We start from the raw sequence: 20,000 nt of genomic DNA, 5'->3' as shown, positions 1-20,000 counted from the left end.
CAAAGATACTTGGAGTTGAATGTACATTGCAAGCCAAGCTTGCTAGCACTATTGTTAGCGTCTCCACCCTCCCTTCCAAATACAGTCACCTCTTGTCCCAAAAAAACAACATGGGGGTGGCCAAAATACCAAGCTTCAGACTTCAAAACCGATGGCGGCAAACCCATGGGGTCTTATATAACACAGCATATTGTTGCATTTTTTCTGGCAAAAACAAGAAACATTTGAATACCTTTAAAGTTGCTGGAATACTATTTAAAAGGTTAGACTCAATATTTTTTCAGCAGCTAGTTTATTTTTTCAACAAGGAAGTTCCTCATACTTTTTGACACATTACTATATTTGAATGAGGGGTGGTCCCTGTCAAATCAAGTCTAAAGGACCAGAAGACCCAACAACAGGCCTTGAACCGGTCCTTAGTTTTAGTAACAGACATCACAGTGCATGCATCTTACCTGCGGTGTGTGAGGAAGGTCCCGTTGGCGTGTCCGGAGCCGTCGCACCCTGGGGTGGGACAACTGGGCCCCTCTGTCTTGAAGGCCTTCCAGTTGAAGGGCGTGCCATTTAGCATGCCCTCCTTCTGCCTGCGGGCGGCCAGCGGACACCCGTAGGCGCTGCGGTGCGTGGCGTACTTCCCGCTGATGTGACCCAGACTGTCGCAGCCCGGCACCGGACACCTGCAGCGAGGAGAGGAGGGAAACAACCAGAGAGGTGTACCAAGAGGAAGAAGAAGAGTTGAAGCCAGGCAGCAGGGATATAAAGAAAGAAAGAGAGAAGGAACACAGGTTAGAGAAGGAGAATCCCACATATAAACTATAGAGAAAGTTGAGAATATATTTTACAAAACAAGTTATATACTTTCTCTACTGGGCCAAATTCATATCTATTTTTGAAATATTATTTATGAAATGAATAATATTATGAATGCAACAGCTATTCGGGTTCAGAACAATCTTTGATCAACATGCTGGTAAATTAACTGTTTTGTGTGCAAATGCAATATGAAGCCCATGTATTCTTATGTATTCACACTACTCTTTGATATTCTACCATGAACTACATTCAGAGTCAGTCAGTGTATTTCCCATCAGTAAAGATTCAGTTTGGGGGGGCAGGTCCCTACCTCTGCATATGATTCACAATGACTTTCTCTCTCTTTTTTCTTATTGCATTTTACTTTTACCGTAAGCCTCGCTAAAAGCAGAATTATGTCTTTCTGAGCAGTACGAACTTTAAAAGCTCGGAGTCCTCCTGGTTGTCCTTGGTAGGAGTTTTAATTCCACTTTTCTTGGCACGCGGGCACCCAGAGATACTGAAAACAGAAAGTATGGAGTTGATAACAAAGGGTTGAAAAAAGGTCTGTTGAAGTGATTGCTTGTTAAAGGAAGAGCACATTATCACGAAGAATAAATTTACAGAGGCTGTTCAACCAAATTACAAACCAAATCCACTCAAAACGCCCAATATGGCCAAAAATAGGATAATGAAAAGGTGTGGAAATGTGCGAGTATGTGATCCCTGACTAAAGCTACCATGAACTGTCACTAGGCCTCTCTGAATATGTGTGTGTGTGTGTGTGTGTGTGTGTGTGAGAATGTGTGCCATGAATGTGGATGTGTGAATGTGTGTGTGTGAATGTGTGTCCATGAGTGTGGATGTGTTTTTGTGTGTGTGTGTGTGTGTGTGTGTGTGTGTGTGAGTGTGTGTGTGTGTGTGTGTGTGTGTGTGTGTGTGTGTGTGTGTGTGAATGTGTGTCCATGAGTGTGGATGTGTTTTTGTGCGTGTGTGTGTGTGTTTTGTTGGTTACCTTCTGTGGGAGGTATAGTTTCCGGTGATGTGACCTGAGCCGTCACATCCTTGGGTCGGGCATCTGAGGGTTTAACATTTATAACAAGGTCAGCATAAAAAAAAAAATCTAGAAAATGTCCTTTTGCAGATGAGAGAAATGGTCCTTTGCTAATTCTCTTATTCACTCTTGTGAGCAAAGTCTGTTTAAAATGTATTCTGTTCAGGCTCTCAGTCAGTTCTTGTGTCGCTCTAAAAGAAAATCTACTTTCTAGTGAGGAGCTACAAAATTACATTTTTCATTTCACATTTACATGAACTGATTAAAGTAAAAGCAAGCATAGTCTAAGCCAGGGGGAAATAAATGCCATGACAGATACAGCAGCAGAGGCAGCAGCCAGCAACAAAAGATAAGATAACGTCCGCAGAACAAAGCATTGTGGGACGGTGTCAGTAGCGTTGAAGTGGCAGTGAAAGGCAGCGGAGGTGTAGAGCAGACATACTTGAGTTCAGGGGTGTGGGCCGCCATGAGGGACCGAAGGCTCTTATCAGCGAGAGGACACCCAGACAGACTGAGGGAGAGGAGAGAGAGCGAAGGACAGGCAGAGGAAGAGAAGGAAGAGGGGCAGCGAGTGTGGGGGGGTTGGAAGGAGAGAGAAGAAGGACGTGAGCGAAGAGAAATCAAGAATGCAAGGCATACCAAGGTCATTTAGGAAGAAGAGGACAGACGGCAAGAGGTCAATTACTGATGCATATCAAAGTCTATGACCGCAGTCGCTACCCGGGCTCACGCTACATTATTGCCTCTGGCATGTGTGGATCAAATAAAATATTTGAATTAGTCGTGGTGCGCCCACTTTGGACTCAGGTGCAGAGCAGAAGACTCTCAGTAGAGCTAACATTCATGCAAGACTTTATTCAGAGAGCACTAGAACGCTTTATCAGCCAAATAGATCTGCAGTGGAGCTCACCTGCGATGGGAAGCATAGTTTCCAGTGATGTGACCGCTGCCATCACAGCCAGGTGTAGGGCACCTGCAGGGGGGGACCACAACAAGGAAACAGAGAAAAGACAGAGGGACTGTTTTTAGAAACAGGTTTTTTTTGGAATAGGTTTTTGGTTAGAGGCCGGAAGTTTTATTTTCCATTAGTTATGGCATTCTATCATTGTTTGTATGTTAATATTAGGTCTATTTCCATTTCTGCAGAGCACTTAGACTTGTTACTTACGCGAGAAGATCTTTCTTGCTGTCCTTGGGCAGGAACTTGACCTTGAAGCTGGGGGTGGTGACCTCTCCCGGGTACTTCCTGTCCTCTAGACAGTCCTGCATCATGTCACAGTCCTCAGCGTCTGACGAGACAAACGACTGGCCCGTATGCTCCATCTGAGAAATGAGATCAAAAGGATTAACACAATGTGCTGCTAATTCCTCTGTTTATCATTTAAACAGGACTTTGTGTTATTTTGTATTTTATTATATTGCATTTTCTAGACACATTGTGAGTGATTGCTTTCTTGCAACAGCTAACAGTACGTATTTGTATACAAGAAAATAAACTTTGCAAACCCCCATGTGCACACAAGTCTGATCCCTATTCTCTTTTTTAGACAAATGATTACCAAATGCAGTGTCCTTGTAAAAAATGTACACTCAAAGCCCTTTATATTTCTTTTTGAAACAGTTCAAAGGAGTACAGATTTGCATATGCCAAAGTCAGGATGGTGCAATGCACCTGACACACCACCTCTGTTTCACAGTGCAATGTTTTAACTGTCACAGTAACTCTTGCATTTCAGTGAAATAAATGAATAATAGAAAGAGGAAAAGGGGACAGGAAATAAGGCAGAGGGATTGGAAGTGATATAAACAAGCAAGAGTTTCTCATTCAAAAAGCTTGAGGGGAATTGTGTTTATTTATGTTGCAACACTTCCTCTGTGACTAATAAGGCAGGGAATGTGTGTGGAGCTTGGGCTCAGTGTGACTCTGACCTCCTCCAGGTCCTCCTCCCTCTGGCGGTTGGGCTTGGTGTAATCCAGAGGGCCCTCCCACACCTCCTGCTTGTAGGCCGGGAGGTTCGGAGACGTCATGCCGCTGCCATCGTGATGGAGCGAGGAAGAGGAGGAAGAAGGGTCCGGGGAGCGGACCCCGGGGCTGGACAGACTTCCTTCCCTCTTGATGGGCTTCTTCATGCTCAGGTCCAGGGTGCCGTTCTCATCCACCTCGATGTCCACTTCCTGGAAGACACAGGAGATACTCAGGATCGAGGCCGTATACTATATCTAATCAACACCTCAAAATATGAAAGAGTAATAAAAGGTCGACTGCAAAGTTTAATGAAATGTATTATGTCAACAGATTATACATTTTTGTATTAGGCTAGTTGAAAGCAATAATATTAGGTTTAAATATAAAATATTAGGTTTAACTTAATATCATTTATTTCAAATAACATAATACAGTTATGTGAAATCAGTTAAAGGTCCCATGTCATGGCCATTTCTACTGATCATAATTCCATTGTTGAGGTCTACTAGAATAGATTTATATTGTGCAGTTTTCCAAACTCACATTGGTTTCTCACACAGCATCTCACACAGCATCTCTGTATAGGACTCTCTGTCCTAAACGGCTTGTTGGAGCTCCTGCCCCCCCCCTCTCTGTGAGCCCAGTGGCCGTCTGCGAGACAGCGAGACACAGTGAAACCCAGCCCGAAACACACACCCACAGCCTGGCTGGGAGTTTGTGTGTGTGCTCACCCCTCGATTCCACCGGGTCCGTCTGTGCCGCGGTTTTGGTCCGGCCTCCTCCGGCGTCATACCCTACCGGGCGCGTTTCAGAAGCATTTCAGGAGCGGAGCGTCTTGCCTGCCGGCTCGCAGTTGTTGTTGATTTGGGCATATTTCCTGGACAGGCTACTTTGTACAGACAAAGTTAATAATAATTGTAATATTCCAGTTATAAACGACATGAATCAAAGATGTGTTGCTGTATTTTAGTGGTAAAAAAAATGCATTCATCATCATTCTATATTATATATATAATTTACACAGTGCCTGTAAACCGGAGGAGAACGCATTTCTCCTCCTACTTGAAAGACTACGGAGGGATAGGGTCTGCAAATTAGTTTATTTTGGGGATGGGCCGGACGCTCTGACCGTTCCACTTCCTGCCTGGCGCCTCTGCAACGCCTTGCGTCGCCTCGAAAAATAGACTTGCATCCTATTTTGAGCAGAGTCCAGCGCCGAGATGCTTCTGGGGCGCTTCTGAGCCGTAACGCGGCGCGTCTGGTGGAATAGCACCCATTGACTAGAGTGGCCACGATCTTTGCGAACGCCGCAGCGCAGCCGTAACGCGGCCGTAACGCGACGCAGACTGACCCGGTGGAATCTAGGGGGCAGACTGAGTTCCGCGGTGTCTCGCTGTCTCGCCGACCCCACACCAGTGAGCCAGCTCACACTGTCCGCTCCTCGCAGCAGCGAGCCTCGCAACGGATTGGTCCAAACGTAACGGCTCCACGGACGTTACATTACGTCACTATACCGAAATACGTCACTATACCGAAATACGTCACTATACCCAAATACGTCACTATACCCAAGAAGTAAACGATGGAAAAAGAGAAATCTCCAACGAGGCGTTCTGGGGCAGCATAGACAGGTATTTTCTGTGTTAGAGTTTTACTCCGTGTACTTTGAGGGTTTGTGACTCTGCAGACCGTTTACATGCAGAAAAACCTTCATAACACACAAGGGGACGGGTAATAACCAGAAAAGCATGACATGGGACCTTTAACATGATACATTCAATTAAAGTCAACGTTTCAGTTTTTCAGTCTCTGAGGTGAAATCACAGACAGTACAAGTTAGATGAGACTCAAATACCAAAAAGTTATATAAAAATAGAAGGCAATACCATTTAAAGATCCTAATGGTTGGGGAAACCAAAAATAAGGGTTGCCAGTCAGTGTTTTTCTGCAAATAACAACAACAACTCTTCCAAAGTAACTTTGAATTACTGTTGCCGTTAACACTTACGGCCCGTCTACACAGCGGCATGCGTTGACGCTTGCCGGCGGGCGTGTCTGACACACGACCAACAACCAATCACATGAATCTCCCGCCCCAGACACACAAGCACGCGGTTTGATTGGCTAGAGCTTGTACTGGCATATGATTCGATTGGCTCCACGTCGCTTCCCAAAATGCAGTTCGGCTAAAAGTGACGTCACCCCATTCAAAGTGAATGGGCAGAAGTGTTGGAAGCTTCAACGCACGCCGCTGTGTGGACGGGCCGTCACTGTCAACGTAGCATTGTTCTGCTAGATGATAGCAGAGGATAATCACTGTGATGGTACATCATTATTTTTATTTGTTTTATTTAATATGGAAAAATGTGCGGCATATTGTAGGTAGCTGTGAGAAAATGAATAGAAATACTCACTAATAGACTAATTAAGTATTCTCAAATATAAATGAGTAAAGCAGTCCTCTCTGGTGCTCTTCAGTGTGAGAGGCAGTCCTGCATGATGATCATTCATTGAATTGCCCTCTTGAGCAGTTTCAGTTGCAGCGCTACACGTACCTACATCTTCCTCGTTATAACTCCATATAAACCGCTCAGCCAGGGATTACATGTCTCATGTAACAAAATGCATTTGTTTTCCTGTTCGTGCCCGTTCACCTTTATCTGAAATTCTACAATTGTACTCAAGCTAATGACAAACAAGCGTTTAGCTGTACAACAACTTTCAGAGCACCACCTTCTTGGCTACACGGAAAAAACTTGAAATCCTGCCAAGTATATTGGTCTACTTTCTAGTGAGAATATGTCTCACCACTCGATATAAGACATAATAAATTAAGAGGTAACAATGCAGTGAGATATAGGGTCTTTTTTTTTTTTTTACTCTTGAAAACATCTTATTTTGAGTTGGATCTCAGATGAAACAAGTTTGTTTAAGCTGCTGTGGTATTTGTAAAAGATGGATCTTCCTGTATCAATAAATACATCTGACTTGATTCTAGAAAAGAGAAAACTTCTGACCAGTTCTGGCTCATGTTGTAACACAACATTCCCTTATTCTGGTCAAATATAGCTCAAACAAGGTTTTCTCAGCTAATTACAAGACCGGATTTATCTAAATATCCCATCATATTTTAAGAAATCTTATCAAGCAAGTTTTCACTTGTTCTATTGGCAGATTGTATTACAAGCAAAAAAACCTTGTTTTGTTATTCTTTTACTTGATTTTTGAGCAGCATCCAGTGTAAGGCATGCTAGTAATGATATCTAATGCAGTGTGGTGATACTCTGTAGCAGCAGGCACTTCCTCTGTGATGCTGTGTTACAGAGCTGGCAGGTGATCAGACATAGAGGGGAGAGAGCAGCCATGTTTTCAGGATTCATCTAAAATGGCGCTCATATGTACTGGTCAGGGGCCAGGAAAATCAAAGGGTTATGAGAGGAGAGGAACTGGGAAGGGTTCCCAGAAATGTCCCTGGTTGATGAGCTCAGTGTTCCAATGTTTCAATATTGGATTTCAAGCGGCTGACTCCAGATCAGTGGCTGTTTGATGTGCGCTGTAACGCTGCGCTGTAGGCCTCGCTGAACAACACCTCGCTCTGCTGTACTGCTACAGACATTCATCTGGACTTTGTATCTTCCTAAAACCACATCAGGAAAAAAATGACGAAGCAGTCACTTTCTCTCCTCTGTGAGGCAAACAGTGGCTTTTAAAAATCACAATATGGGGGAAGTGGGGCTCCAATTACACCTCCTTTGCACAGAGAGGGGGGGGGAGATAGACAGAGAGACAAACACAGAGACTTGCATAGGGAGGGAGAGAGGGAGATGAAAGAGAGAAAAAAGATGTGAAAAGAAAATGAAAGAACGAGTGGCGGGGGTGGAGAAAGAGAGTGGAAGATCCGTGCGGCAGATAATGAAAAAAGGCTACCTGGTGGCAGAGTAATCCAGGGAACTGGCAGCCGTCCAGATTCAATAACAACATGAAAAGTGTGTGGGCTGGAGGGATGAAAGGATAGAAGAGGACGGGAGAGGTGATGCAACTGCATCTCAACACCATCCTGTAAGCCAAGGCCTCCTGATGATATATTCATGCAGAGCTGATGGGAGAGAACAAAATGAGCAAAAGACAGGAGGGGGGAGGCGGAGAAGAGGAAGAGAGGAGGAGAGTGAGAGGGGAGAAAAAACCAAAATAAAAGACATAGGAGGAGGAAGAAAGAAGAGGACGAGGAAAGAAAAAAGGAAAGGAAATAAAGAAAGAAAAGTGAGGAGACGAAACAAAAGGAGACAAGAGGAGAGGAGACAAGAGGAGACCAGAGGAGAGGAGACAAGGGGAGAGGAAACAAGAGGAGACAAGAGGAGAGGAGACAAGGGGAGAGGAAAGGAGACATGATGAGAGGAGACGAGGAGAGAAGACGAGAGGGGAAGGGAGGCTCGCCCCTGAAGGATCAGATGAAGGTCTGTTTCCCAACCTGCTGTCTGTGATCACCCTGTGGTTACTGTGTGGCTGCAGTACCTTGCTCTGCGGCTCGGTGCTCTGCGGCTCGGTGCTCTGCGGCTCGGTGCTCTGCGGCTCGGTGCTCTGCGGCTCGGTGCTCTGCGGCTCGGTGCTCTGCGGCTTGGTGCTCAGGTTCTCTGGTTTCTCCCAGCAGCGGGTGGACAGGTTGAGGATGGCAGTGGCAGCCATGTGAGCCGCCTCGGCATCATGGGAGTAGTCATAGGTCAACGAGGAGCTCTTCCCGTAACCGTGGAGACTGAGGCTGGGTGACGGCGACTTGGGGAATGAGGGCTTAGCTGTGGGAGGGCAAAGGTCAACGTAAGATCAGTTGATGTTAAAAATAAACACAACAGACAAGTAGACAAAACATGTGAAGCTAGAACCAATAGTTTATTAGCTTAGCTTAATGAGTAAGTAGCCTGCTACGTCTGCAGTGGTGAATTAAAGGTGGGGTAGGTAAGTTTGAGAAACCGGCTCGAGATACACTTTTTGTTATATTCCATGGAATGCTCTTAACATCCCGATAGCAATGAATATCTGAAGTGCTTTGACAACAAATCTATAAAACATGTCATCTGTGGAAGCCATAGCGCTGTAAAAAGCACGACCAATCATCTGAGCCGGCTAAAGTAACTGGATGGCCTACCTGCCTGTCAGCCTTCCATCTGGGCACAAACTTATCTCGTGCCCTCATTGGTCATGTGCGCGTTCGTGTGTGTTGGAGGAGGAGCTCTGTCAGGAAGTGGCAGATTTTTTCCGGCTGTGTATTTTCTAATTCTAGCGCAGTCGAGCTGGTTTCTCCAAAATTACCTACCCCACCTTTAAGTACATTTACCTAAGTACAATTTTGAGGTACTAATTTACTCACGTGATGCTACTTTATACTTTTACTTTAGAGGTTATTTTTTTACTTTTTACTCCAATACATTCATTTTACAACTTTAGTTACTAGCCACTTTGCAATGCATATATAAATGAATAGTACAGAATATAAATCAACCATAATAAATCATGTATTATTATTATGGGTTAAGCTAGTTAAAAATTGACAACAATGCCTTAATAATTGGAATACAATAATGTAATATTTTATTTATTATGAAATGGGCTATACTGGAAAATGAGTACTTTTTGTACTTGAAGAACACTTTATTATGCCAATACTAGATCTGAGTACTTCTTCCACCACTCTCCGTCTGTGAATGGTTTGAAAACAAATGGGCGGGGCTCTCCTACTTTTGAAGGCTTTGGGTGTCATATCGCTGCTGTGTATCTTTGGAGCCAGCATGCGCCTCCCGAACACCTGCGCGTCAAAGCTGGCGTAATCGAAGGACACCTTGGAGTACTTCTCCAGCTCCCGGGCCAGGTTGGCACGGGGGGTGCTGGGCGCCATGTCGGGCCGGTAGCTGCCGTACTGAGGCACCTCCAGCTGCTTCACAAAGCACATGGGCCTGAGGGGAGGGAAGGGAGAGCGAGAGGATGTCAGGGTGGGGCTGGCGGTGTAGAGGGGGGATTAAGGCAAAAATAAAGAAAGTAAAATAGAATAGATATGGGATAAAATTAGGCAGTGACAAAAAAAACAAATAAGCAAGGCAGAAAAAAGAGTGGGGAGAGAATGAGAGAGGGAGAGTGACACAGAGAGAGTAAAGATAGGGCCACGGTGTACTTAGCAGGAGTGCAGTAGGATTAAAAGCTCTCTTATCAGCAGAGGGCACATTTGCATGTTGTACAGCATGGAATTTATGAGCTTTAAGCCCTCTCATTTTCCTGGAGAGCCTGCGCTTTTGTTAGACCTGTTGGCATAAATCCACTGATAGACCAGGGAGAGGCAGGGGGGGGGAGTGGGAAAGAAGGAGGGAGTGGAAGAGGTCCTCCACCCACTTTTTGCCCAGCCCTTTTCCCTCCTCCTCTTCATCATGTATGAGTCTCTGTGCTAATATCTGCAGTAGCTACATGACCCGGCCTGCAGTCATTCTGCTCACATCTGAGGAGGGATTTCATGACAGTCAAAAAAACGTCCTACCACCAATCACAGGGGATTTACTCCCCCTTTTTATTTATTCAACATTAGAGCACGGATTGCATGAGGAATTCTTCACATAACACACATTCTTAGCTCATTCTGCTAACAATCTGAGGAGGGAAAACAAAGCGAGCCTTATTATGTTTTAATCCTCTGCTTTTGTCCAACCACTGATGAGCTTTTCCTCAAGGAAAGCAATTATTTCTCCTTTCCCCCCGCAATGCCCCCGTAACTTGCATAATTAGCTTATCGGCGGCATTATTAATTACAATACCAATGAGGAGGAGCGTGGACTTAGCATAATACCAGTGTCTGCGTGTGTTAATTATCATTCTTCTGGCCGGGAACTGGGCGCTGACCGCTCGGAGATGAATGAAGATAAAGAGATGTCAGTGTTGGTGACAGTAATGATCGCAGCGGCACGCTGAATGCTCCAACACCTCCTCTCTGTATCCAGCCACTCACACACAGCTCCACCTCTGAGGGCCCGCTAACAAGGTCAGCAGGTCTGAGATCTGTCTGAGCTCAGGAGGAACAGCCTGAGAGGGACTCCACTGTGGGAGAGCTTTTATATAGTGATCTATCTCAGTCTGGGGGATAGATGTGATGTCTCATCTTTAGTTGAGTTGAGTTGGTTTCATTTGAACTAATACAAATCAAATACACGTATACAAAATGTATTTGTAACTATTTTACTTCCTTATTTAGTCAGTAGTATTCAGTATTGTATGTTGGGTTGTTGGGACTTACTACACTATAGCTTTTGTACGTATTACAATAAAACATTTGAATCTTAAATAACACAAATAAATTGTTACTTTTGAAGTGACCAACCTTAGCGAGTATATACTGACTGTAAAGGTGTAGACTTTTTTTTAAAAGTACCCCTTTTAACATTTATTATTTCTTATAATTCACATTGAATATACAAAAAATGTAGTTATTGTTGAATTACTATAATTTGGAACAGTCTAATTCTGAATACAGTCTGGAAGTATTTTATTTGTTATTGTATACATTCATTTAGCAGTTTTTTTACTCTATCAAGGTCTTTAATAAGAAAGACAACATGTGAGATTATAACTAATACGTTGGTTGGTTCATGATGATCGGCTCGCTTTACAGAGCTCTCCTCCCGGGACCCATGCATTTCTTATTTAGTCAAGCGGATATCTTAAAAGGAAATATTTAAAGTATATGATAAAATATTTTGTGAACCCCACCTTAGCACCCTGTCGTTGGGACTTCCTTTGAGCAGCTCGCTGCCGGGGGGGGAGAGATGCTGCTTGTCGAGGCCCTTGGACAGCTTCTCTGCAGCGGCGATGGGGCATCCGGAGAGACTGCACGCAAAAATATGAATATCAAAAAGGGAACATGTTGCTGACCATGTAAATCTGCATTGCACTGATGTGGACTGACACATTCCCTGTCCTGCATATATGAATATTTGAGCTTGCAAATGCACAAAGGGAATGCATGCCCTGTGCATAACACCCTCATCTGCAGAGTGTAGACACACAGTCAAACACAATCAGTGTGATGTATGCATGTATGCATGGGTACCTGCGGTGTGTGTTTCTGTTGCTGTTAACGTGGCCCTGCCCGGTGCAGCCAGGTGTCGGACACTTCAGCACGTTCTCATGCATGGCCAGAACTGTGGAGAAATACACACACACACACACACACACACACACACACACACACACACACACACACACACACACACACACACACACACACACACACACACACACAAGGTTGGAGAAAATCCACAATTTCATCTAAACTCTTTTTACACGTAAGGCACTGTATGGAAATCATTTGGGGAAGGCACACCCCAGCATTATATTATTTTCCTTTGACTATGGCGAACATAAGTAAATGAATATGTAAGATACTAATAATGAGATCGTTTAAAACTGTTATGAGTGAAATTGAATAACTGAACCAGACTGCAGCAGCTCAGTGGCTGTTAAATGTTAAAATGTTATAGATTCAAGTATATTGTGTATGTGGTCGCATTTTTGTTATTAAATGTAAAGAGTAGCAACACACATGTTTGAGGACAGGTGTCTGGCAGTTTAGAGAACTAAACTAAACAAAGGGGCCTGTTTCCTCACAAACATAACATAAACGTATCCCCCCTTGAAGAGACAACTGTTTCCAGTTAGCTATATTATTTTGCAATTAAATTGAAACAATCTGGAATGACACATAATATTAGGACAAGTTCACTTTTCAGTAAGTCAAACTTCCATCAGCAAAAATAAACCCCCCCCCCCCTCCCCTTTTTCTCACCTCCCTAACCCCTCCTTTCAGTTTTGTACAGTCCCTTAGAATGAACACTAGCAGCAATCCTTTGTCAGACAATAGCAGGGAACTGGACATGTAATGTAGCCTACTTGTAGTCATGGCTACAGTAAAATGGCCTCTGATATGTATGTAAAACACGTCTCTACAGTCTACAGTCAGACGGCCAGAAACACACCACGATGCCGTGTGGACGCTGCGTTAGAGAAACGCCGATTTTGGGTCCTTAGCTTGAAAAAAGAAGAAGAGAGGAGGCGGAGCCTGATCAGAATTCTACCAGAGATAAAGTTAAATTCTGCTGTGATAAAACGCCATCCTGTTCTAAACCAAGTCGAGGATTATTTCTGAAACAGTATGGAGCTCAAATACTTTTTCTCTTGCGGGTTTATCACAAGGTGAGTTCCTTTTTTTATTTCCTGCTTTTTAAACACATGTGCTCTCCAGTACAGGTTAGCTCTGAGTGTTAGCGAGACTTGCTAATGTAAACAAAGACGAGATTACGTCCAAAACACGTCAGGCATTGTTTCTGATAGCAACTTTCTGTGGGTCCGCTGCCGATTTGACGTCAGATCGGCAGCAAATCTGTATCCGCTCGTTATACCGCTGTTTTTAAAAGATTTGGGTACGGAGGAAAAGAGAGAGGGTTTTATTTTCTGACGCTGCGTGAGTTCCCCGACGCACCGGGGACACATTTATGTTTAAAAGACATCACAAAGTGCATTTAGCATGATAGGTCCCCTTTCAATAAAAAATAATAGGGTCAATTTAAGATTATTGCTTTCAACTAACCTAATACAGTGATGTGAATTGTTTTGACATAATACATTTAATTAAAGTCAACGTTTCAGTTTTTTAAGTGTATATTTACAGAAACCAGCCAGTAAACTAAATCAAAACGTCTGTTTAGAATGTTCTTACCTGTGTACCTTTATCTTTTACATGGTGGTTTCTATATTTCTGTGTATGTTAGAGAGTGAAGCTTGAGACATTTAGGGGACACTGATGAAATGAGGAGTAGTGGTTTTACAGCGCTTGATGTGTCACTCCGGTGTGAGAGAGGGTGTGTGTTTCTCTCTGTCTCTGCCCTTTGTTGTCACTTTTTGTGAAGAACACTCACTCTCGGGGGGGATCCTGTCCTTGTGCGGACAGCCTGACAGGCTGCGGTGGTGGGGGTACAGACCGGTCACATGACCCGTCCCATCACATCCTGGGGTGGGACACTTGATCTCCCTCTTCTCCTGCCTACTGCTCTCTGGATAGAGGAAGAAAGGAGAGGAAACAAGGAGGGGATCAAAGGAGGAGAGGCAACAAGGGAGGAGAGGAAGGAAATAAGGGAGGAGAGGAAAGAGCCTATAGTTAAAGATGGTTGCATATTACCCATGACCTACATTTTATTGTTTTGATGTATTTATATTCTTGATTTTACATTCTAGCTTGTCTTTTTCTTTTTTCTTTAAGCACTTTCATTCATGTTTGTTAATCTGTAAAACCCACTGAGACGAACGTGTTTTGTGATATTGGATATTAAATAAAGTTTGATTTGACCTTTTCTCAGACCTTGTTCGGACAAAACAACACCTGAACACACATGAGGAGGATATCATGCCCCTATGATTTACAGTATCCTCTGCTGGAGGTAGGCGAGCCAGCATCTGTGTCACTGGAGAGAAAAAGCAGCGAGAGGAGGGCGCGCTGCTCTATTGGCCTTCAAATTGAATGTTAACGAGACACGCATCTCCTAATTAACGCGGAGCAGAACAGGAACGTCACCGCAGGAGGGAGTGGAGGCCAAGGAGAGGGCAGCACCAGCAGCCATGTAATCACACTACTGCTGAACTGAGAGGAGCGTGACAAGTGGGCGCCATGCCAACTGGGAAACACATGCACCCTGTAAACAAACAGTGTGTAACCTGCACATGCACATATGAAGGGCCGTGTAGGCCAAAATTCAAACTAAACTCGCACACACACTACTGAAATACTCTCACATTCACTACTGAACACCTCACACACACACAACTGAAAATTAACCTCACACACACACTATTGAAATACTCTCACATTCACTAGTGAACACCTCGCATACACAACTGAAAATTAAACCTCACACACATACTCCTGAAATAGTCTCACATTCACTACTGAAAACCTTACACTCACACACACTCCTGAAAACATTTGACTGAAAGGTTCTCAGTAGGGAATGTGCATGTGTTTCACCTATGTGTGTGAGGGGGATTCTTGCGGAAGTCATTGTAATGAAACGGAGGTACCAAACTGCTAGTGGTCGCTCTGCTAGCTCCGTTAGCTCTAGGGTGCTACAGGGGCTTCGCTGATCCATGCTGAATTGGACCTTCTGTTTCATTCTTCTTCTTTAATGGTGACTTCCAAACAGAGTAGTAGAGAATTATCGCCACCTACTGTCTCACTGCAGCATTGTTCTTTGTTACTTCCGTTTCATTACAATGACTTCCGTTACAGCAAGAATCCCCCTCACACACACATAGGTGAAACACATGCACATTCCCTACTGAGAACCTTTCAGTAAAATATTTTCAGGAGTGTGTGTGTAAGGTTTTCAGTAGTGAATGGAGAGTATTTCAGGAGTATGTGTGTGAGGTTTAATTTTCAGTTGTGTATGCGAGGTGTTCAGTTGTGAATGTGAGTGTGTGAGGTTAATTTTCAGTTGTGTGGGTGAGGTTTAATTTTCAGTTGTGTGTGTGAGGTGTTCACTAGTGAATGTGAGAGTATTTCAATAGTGTGTGTGTGAGGTTAATTTTCAGTTGTGTGTGTGGGGGGTTTAATTTTCAGTTGTGTGTGTGTGTGAGGTTTAATTTTCAGTCTTGTGTGTGTGAGGTGTTCATTAGTGAATGTGAGAGTATTTCAGTAGTGTGTGTGCAAGGCCAGGGGCCTCATTTATAACGCCGTGCGTAGGATTCACGTGGGAAGGTTGCTTACGTAGTAGAAATCCAAAAAATAGGTACAGAAATGTTCCGACATTTTCCAATTCACCAAACATTGCGTACCGGCGAGGAAAGTGCGTACAGCACTTCCTACGCCGGTTTCCCTTTATAAATCACAACCGACTCGAAATGCGGTGCAGCTTTTGTGGGCTTCACGTAACGCCCATATTTGCCTATAAATAGTCAAAGAAACGCCCATTCATTCATTCTGACTGACTTTATGAAGAAGATAGCAGGAAATGACGACAGAACAGCTAAAAAAGACATCTCACACCGTGTCAGATTTTGGTTATTTTGGGGAGGTGGAGATAAATCCTATTGTTTGGTGGATGCCGTTTGAACCAGAGTAGCAGCATGGAGGTCGGATCGTCACCAAAATAAATAAATAAGTGGTCCGAAAAAGGTTCATGACAAAATAAATACACACATCCTTCCTCAGGCAGTGTGTTTGTACCGGGGACAGGAGACCCCCCCTTGATGAGAGACTGTAAGAAATGATCGGGGAATCCCTCCGGAGTGGAGTCATGAAGACTGGATCTGAATTATGTTTTTGTATTTGGTGGTTTGTGTCCCAGCTGTCGATCAGCTGTGCGCAGGGTCTCCGCTGCAGCCTGTGCGTCTCAACCCCCCCCCCCCCCCCCGCAGCAACCCTATATCCACCAGTTAAAGGAAATACAACTAATGTGTTGTACAATTTACCACATATGGTGTTCTTAGCTTCCATACCTCCTGTGTTTTACGAGCGACTTATCAAGTCTTAGCAAACGGCATAAAACACGATTAAACGTGATAGTATATAAAACCATGCTCGTATCTACAACCTATAGAAATGCAACACGGCGTCAGTTTAGACGTAATGCTGTCCTCCTGCTTCCCGCATCATTTATGAGAAAACATTTCATAACATTAACACAACATATTCGTGGTGGTTTTAAATAACATATCCGTATTTATTTATTTCTCCAAGTTATGTTTTTGTGTGCACTGAGGAGTCTCAAACAGGCGTTTGTTTCATCATTTTAAGATTGGCTTTAATCAATGTTTGAAAATGAATTCTTCATATGATAAATGAGAGGTAACATTTTGTTTATGGTATTATTTCCACATATTTCTCTCCATTCTTCCTTCTGCCAACGGTGTCGCAGTTTCTCGTCTCTCCCGTTGTTGTGCTTAGTGCGTACGCATGGGTTAGAGTTTGCGTGGAGGACCGCACGTTTTCCCGTCAAGTTAGTATTTTATAAATCGCAAACATTGCGTAGAAACTGGCGTACGCTATCTTTTGAGCGTATATCCCTTTATAAATGAGGCCCCTGATGTTTTCAGTAGTGTGTGTGCGAGATTAGTTTGAATGTTGGCCTACACGGCCCCTCATATGCATATGTTGTCATTGCACACTCTAGTCCCACCTTTAAGCACCTTCTCTTCGTTAGTCTATTCAGCTGGAACCACTTCATCCACATCACAATGGAGATCTAAACACAGCTCTGTGACTCACCACTGTTTATTTGGTACGTGTTTATTTGTATACTCAATCCAAATGTATTTTCAGCATGTGACACTTTTTGCTGGTTCAGAACATCGTGTGACAAAATGTGTGGCATAATTGTTGTTATTGAGTCTAAGTCTAAGCTAAGCTAATCTTTTTACAGTAGTGCATATGGATACTGGGCCACCAGTCTTGCCAACATTATTTTTACTGTAATTTGAGATTAGATGAATTGAGTTTAGATTAATTGTAAAGTTACAGTTAAATTGACAAATGTACTAGTATTTGTGTTTTATACATCTATATTTTGATCTGTTTTAATTGTTAGTCTGATAGGAAATGTTGATTGTTTGTTGATTATTACGTGTGTACCTGTCCGAAGACGGCAGATGGAAATGAGCTTTTAGCTATTATCTGTCATATACAGTGGGGCAACAAAGTATTTAGTCAGCCACCAATTGTGCAAGTTCTCCCACTTAAAAAGATGAGAGAGGCCTGTAATTTTCATCCTAGGTACACTTCAACTATGAGAGACAGAATGGGGGGAAAGAATCCAGGAAATCACATTGTAGGCTTTTTAATGAATGAATTGGTAAATTCCTCGGTAAAATAAGTATTTGGTCACCTACAAACACCAAGATTTCTGGCTCTCACAGACCTGTAACTTCTTCTTTAAGAGCCTCCTCTGTCCTCCACTCGTTAACTGTATTAATGGCACCTGTTTGAACTCGTTATCAGTATAAAAGACACCTGTCCACAACCTCAAACAGTCACACTCCAAACTCCACTATGGCCAAGACCAAAGAGCTGTCAAAGGACACCAGAAACAAAATTGTAGACCTGCACCAGGCTGGGAAGACTGAATCTGCAATAGGTAAGCAGCTTGGTGTGAAGAAATCAACTGTGGGAGCAATTATTAGAAAATGGAAGACATACAAGACCACTGATAATCTCCCTCGATCTGGGGCTCCACGCAAGATCTCACCCCGTGGGGTCAAAATGATCACAAGAACGGTTAGCAAAAATCCCAGAGCCACACGGGGGGACCTAGTCAATGACCTGCAGAGAGCTGGGACCAAAGTAACAAAGGCTACCATCAGTAACACACTACGCCGCCAGGGACTCAAATCCTGCAGTGCCAGACGTGTCCCCCTGCTTAAGCCAGTACATGTCCAGGCCCGTCTGAAGTTTGCTAGGGAGCATTTAGATGATCCAGAAGAGGATTGGGAGAATGTCATATGGTCAGATGAAACCAAAATAGAACTTTTTGGTAAAAACTCAACTAGACGTGTTTGGAGGAGAAAGAATGCTGAGTTGCATCCAAAGAACACCATACCTACTGTGAAACATGGGGGTGGAAACATCATGCTTTGGGGCTTTTTTTCTGCAAAGGGACCAGGACGACTGATCCGTGTAAAGGAAAGAATGAATGGGGCCATGTATCGTGAGATTTTGAGTGACAACCTCCTTCCATCAGCAAGGGCATTGAAGATGAAACGTGGCTGGGTCTTTCAGCATGACAATGATCCCAAACACACTGCCCGGGCAACGAAGGAGTGGCTTCGTAAGAAGCATTTCAAGGTCCTGGAGTGGCCTAGCCAGTCTCCAGATCTCAACCCCATAGAAAATCTTTGGAGGGAGTTGAAAGTCTGTGTTGCCCAGCGACAGCCCCAAAACATCACTGGAGGTCTGCATGGAGGAATGGGCCAAAATACCAGCAACAGTGTGTGAAAACCTTGTGAAGACTTACAGAAAACGTTTGACCTCTGTCATTGCCAACAAAGGGTATATAACAAAGTATTGAGATGAACTTTTGTTATTGACCAAATACTTATTTTCCACCATAATTTGCAAATAAATTCTTTAAAAATCAGACAATGTGATTTTCTGGATTTTTCTTTTTCTCATTCTGTCTCTCATAGTTGAGGTATACCTAGGATGAAAATTACAGGCCTCTCTCATCTTTTTAAGTGGGAGAACTTGCACAATTGGTGGCTGACTAAATACTTTTTTGCCCCACTGTATCTGTCTTCCTTTTTGAGAAAAAAATTAATTTTATGCATGGTCCTTATTCTATAAAGATAAAATAACATTTAATAACAATCGTCTTCTGGCTCTATCTTTAGAAATAATGGACAGACACCAAATGGGTATAAATCCTGTTAAGAACATTGCCCAAATTGCCTTTATTGCAAGAAAAGAACAATTCACTCTAATCAACTTCTATCAGGAGGTGAGTCTCCTGTCTTAGAGTGTTTTTGAATTCACCATCAAGATCACGACCCTGCTTGCAGCAGCACTGCCATGTGATGCTTACATTACAAGACAAATAAAGTGGGCGTAATGTCCCTGATCTATTGCACACCTCAGGACCTGCTGCAGCTCTGGCCTACCTTTGCAGAAGTAGCTCTTGCGGATTATGTCCAGGTGCTTGGGCCTGTCGTCCATGGTGAAGTAGCGCTGGTGGAGGATGTCCGGGGCTCGGAGCAGATCTCTGGGCCCGGAGGGCTTCACCTGCTCCGCCTTCAGGGCGATGGCCTGCTCCAGCAGGCCCAAGTTCCCTCGGGTTATGTCGAACATCTCCGACTCGTCCGTCACAGTGGAGCGCTGTGATAGGCTGTCATCGTCGAGCTCGTCGTCCCCGTCCACGTCATCGAAGTCCCTCTCGGACCTGTCTGAGCGCACCTCGATGACGTCAGGGGAGACGGAGGAGCCGGCTTTGTGGATCTTAAAGTTCTGGCCTCTGAGGTTGGGAAAGAAGTCCTCCAGTGGACTGGCCCTGTGCGAGCTGAAGCTCAGAGGAGGGCTCTGCTTGTAGCTCTGAGGCGGGCTGGGTTTGTGAGAGACGTACTTGCTGAGGGGACTGTGGGAGTTGTAGTTCTGGGGGGGACTGGCCCTGTGTGAGTTGTAGT

General features: G+C 43.9%; 1 protein-coding gene across 7 annotated transcripts in view; it reads right to left on the bottom strand.

Annotated features, from left to right (window-relative positions):
* Nucleotides 1–20,000, bottom strand: part of LOC117539031 (myelin transcription factor 1-like) — a gene marked incomplete at its 5' end in the record, with an annotated part of 29,208 nt that extends 9,208 nt beyond the window's left edge. For 2 of the 7 annotated variants that reach the window (XM_034205027.1, XM_034205026.1), the window contains 13 exon segments: nt 456–677; nt 1,232–1,312; nt 1,808–1,870; nt 2,289–2,357; nt 2,757–2,819; nt 3,015–3,169; nt 3,776–4,021; nt 8,325–8,602; nt 9,543–9,799; nt 11,553–11,669; nt 11,893–11,983; nt 13,757–13,891; nt 19,482–20,000. In XM_034205027.1, the coding sequence (XP_034060918.1) occupies nt 456–677; nt 1,232–1,312; nt 1,808–1,870; nt 2,289–2,357; nt 2,757–2,819; nt 3,015–3,169; nt 3,776–4,021; nt 8,325–8,602; nt 9,543–9,799; nt 11,553–11,669; nt 11,893–11,983; nt 13,757–13,891; nt 19,482–20,000 (2,296 nt within the window). 7 annotated transcript variants of the gene reach the window in all.

This window comes from Gymnodraco acuticeps, unplaced genomic scaffold, assembly GCF_902827175.1.
Source record: "Gymnodraco acuticeps unplaced genomic scaffold, fGymAcu1.1, whole genome shotgun sequence".
NCBI classification, from domain to species: domain Eukaryota; kingdom Metazoa; phylum Chordata; class Actinopteri; order Perciformes; family Bathydraconidae; genus Gymnodraco; species Gymnodraco acuticeps.
The sequence above is the reverse complement of the archived record's forward strand: the minus strand, read 5'-3'. Positions and strand labels throughout refer to the sequence as shown.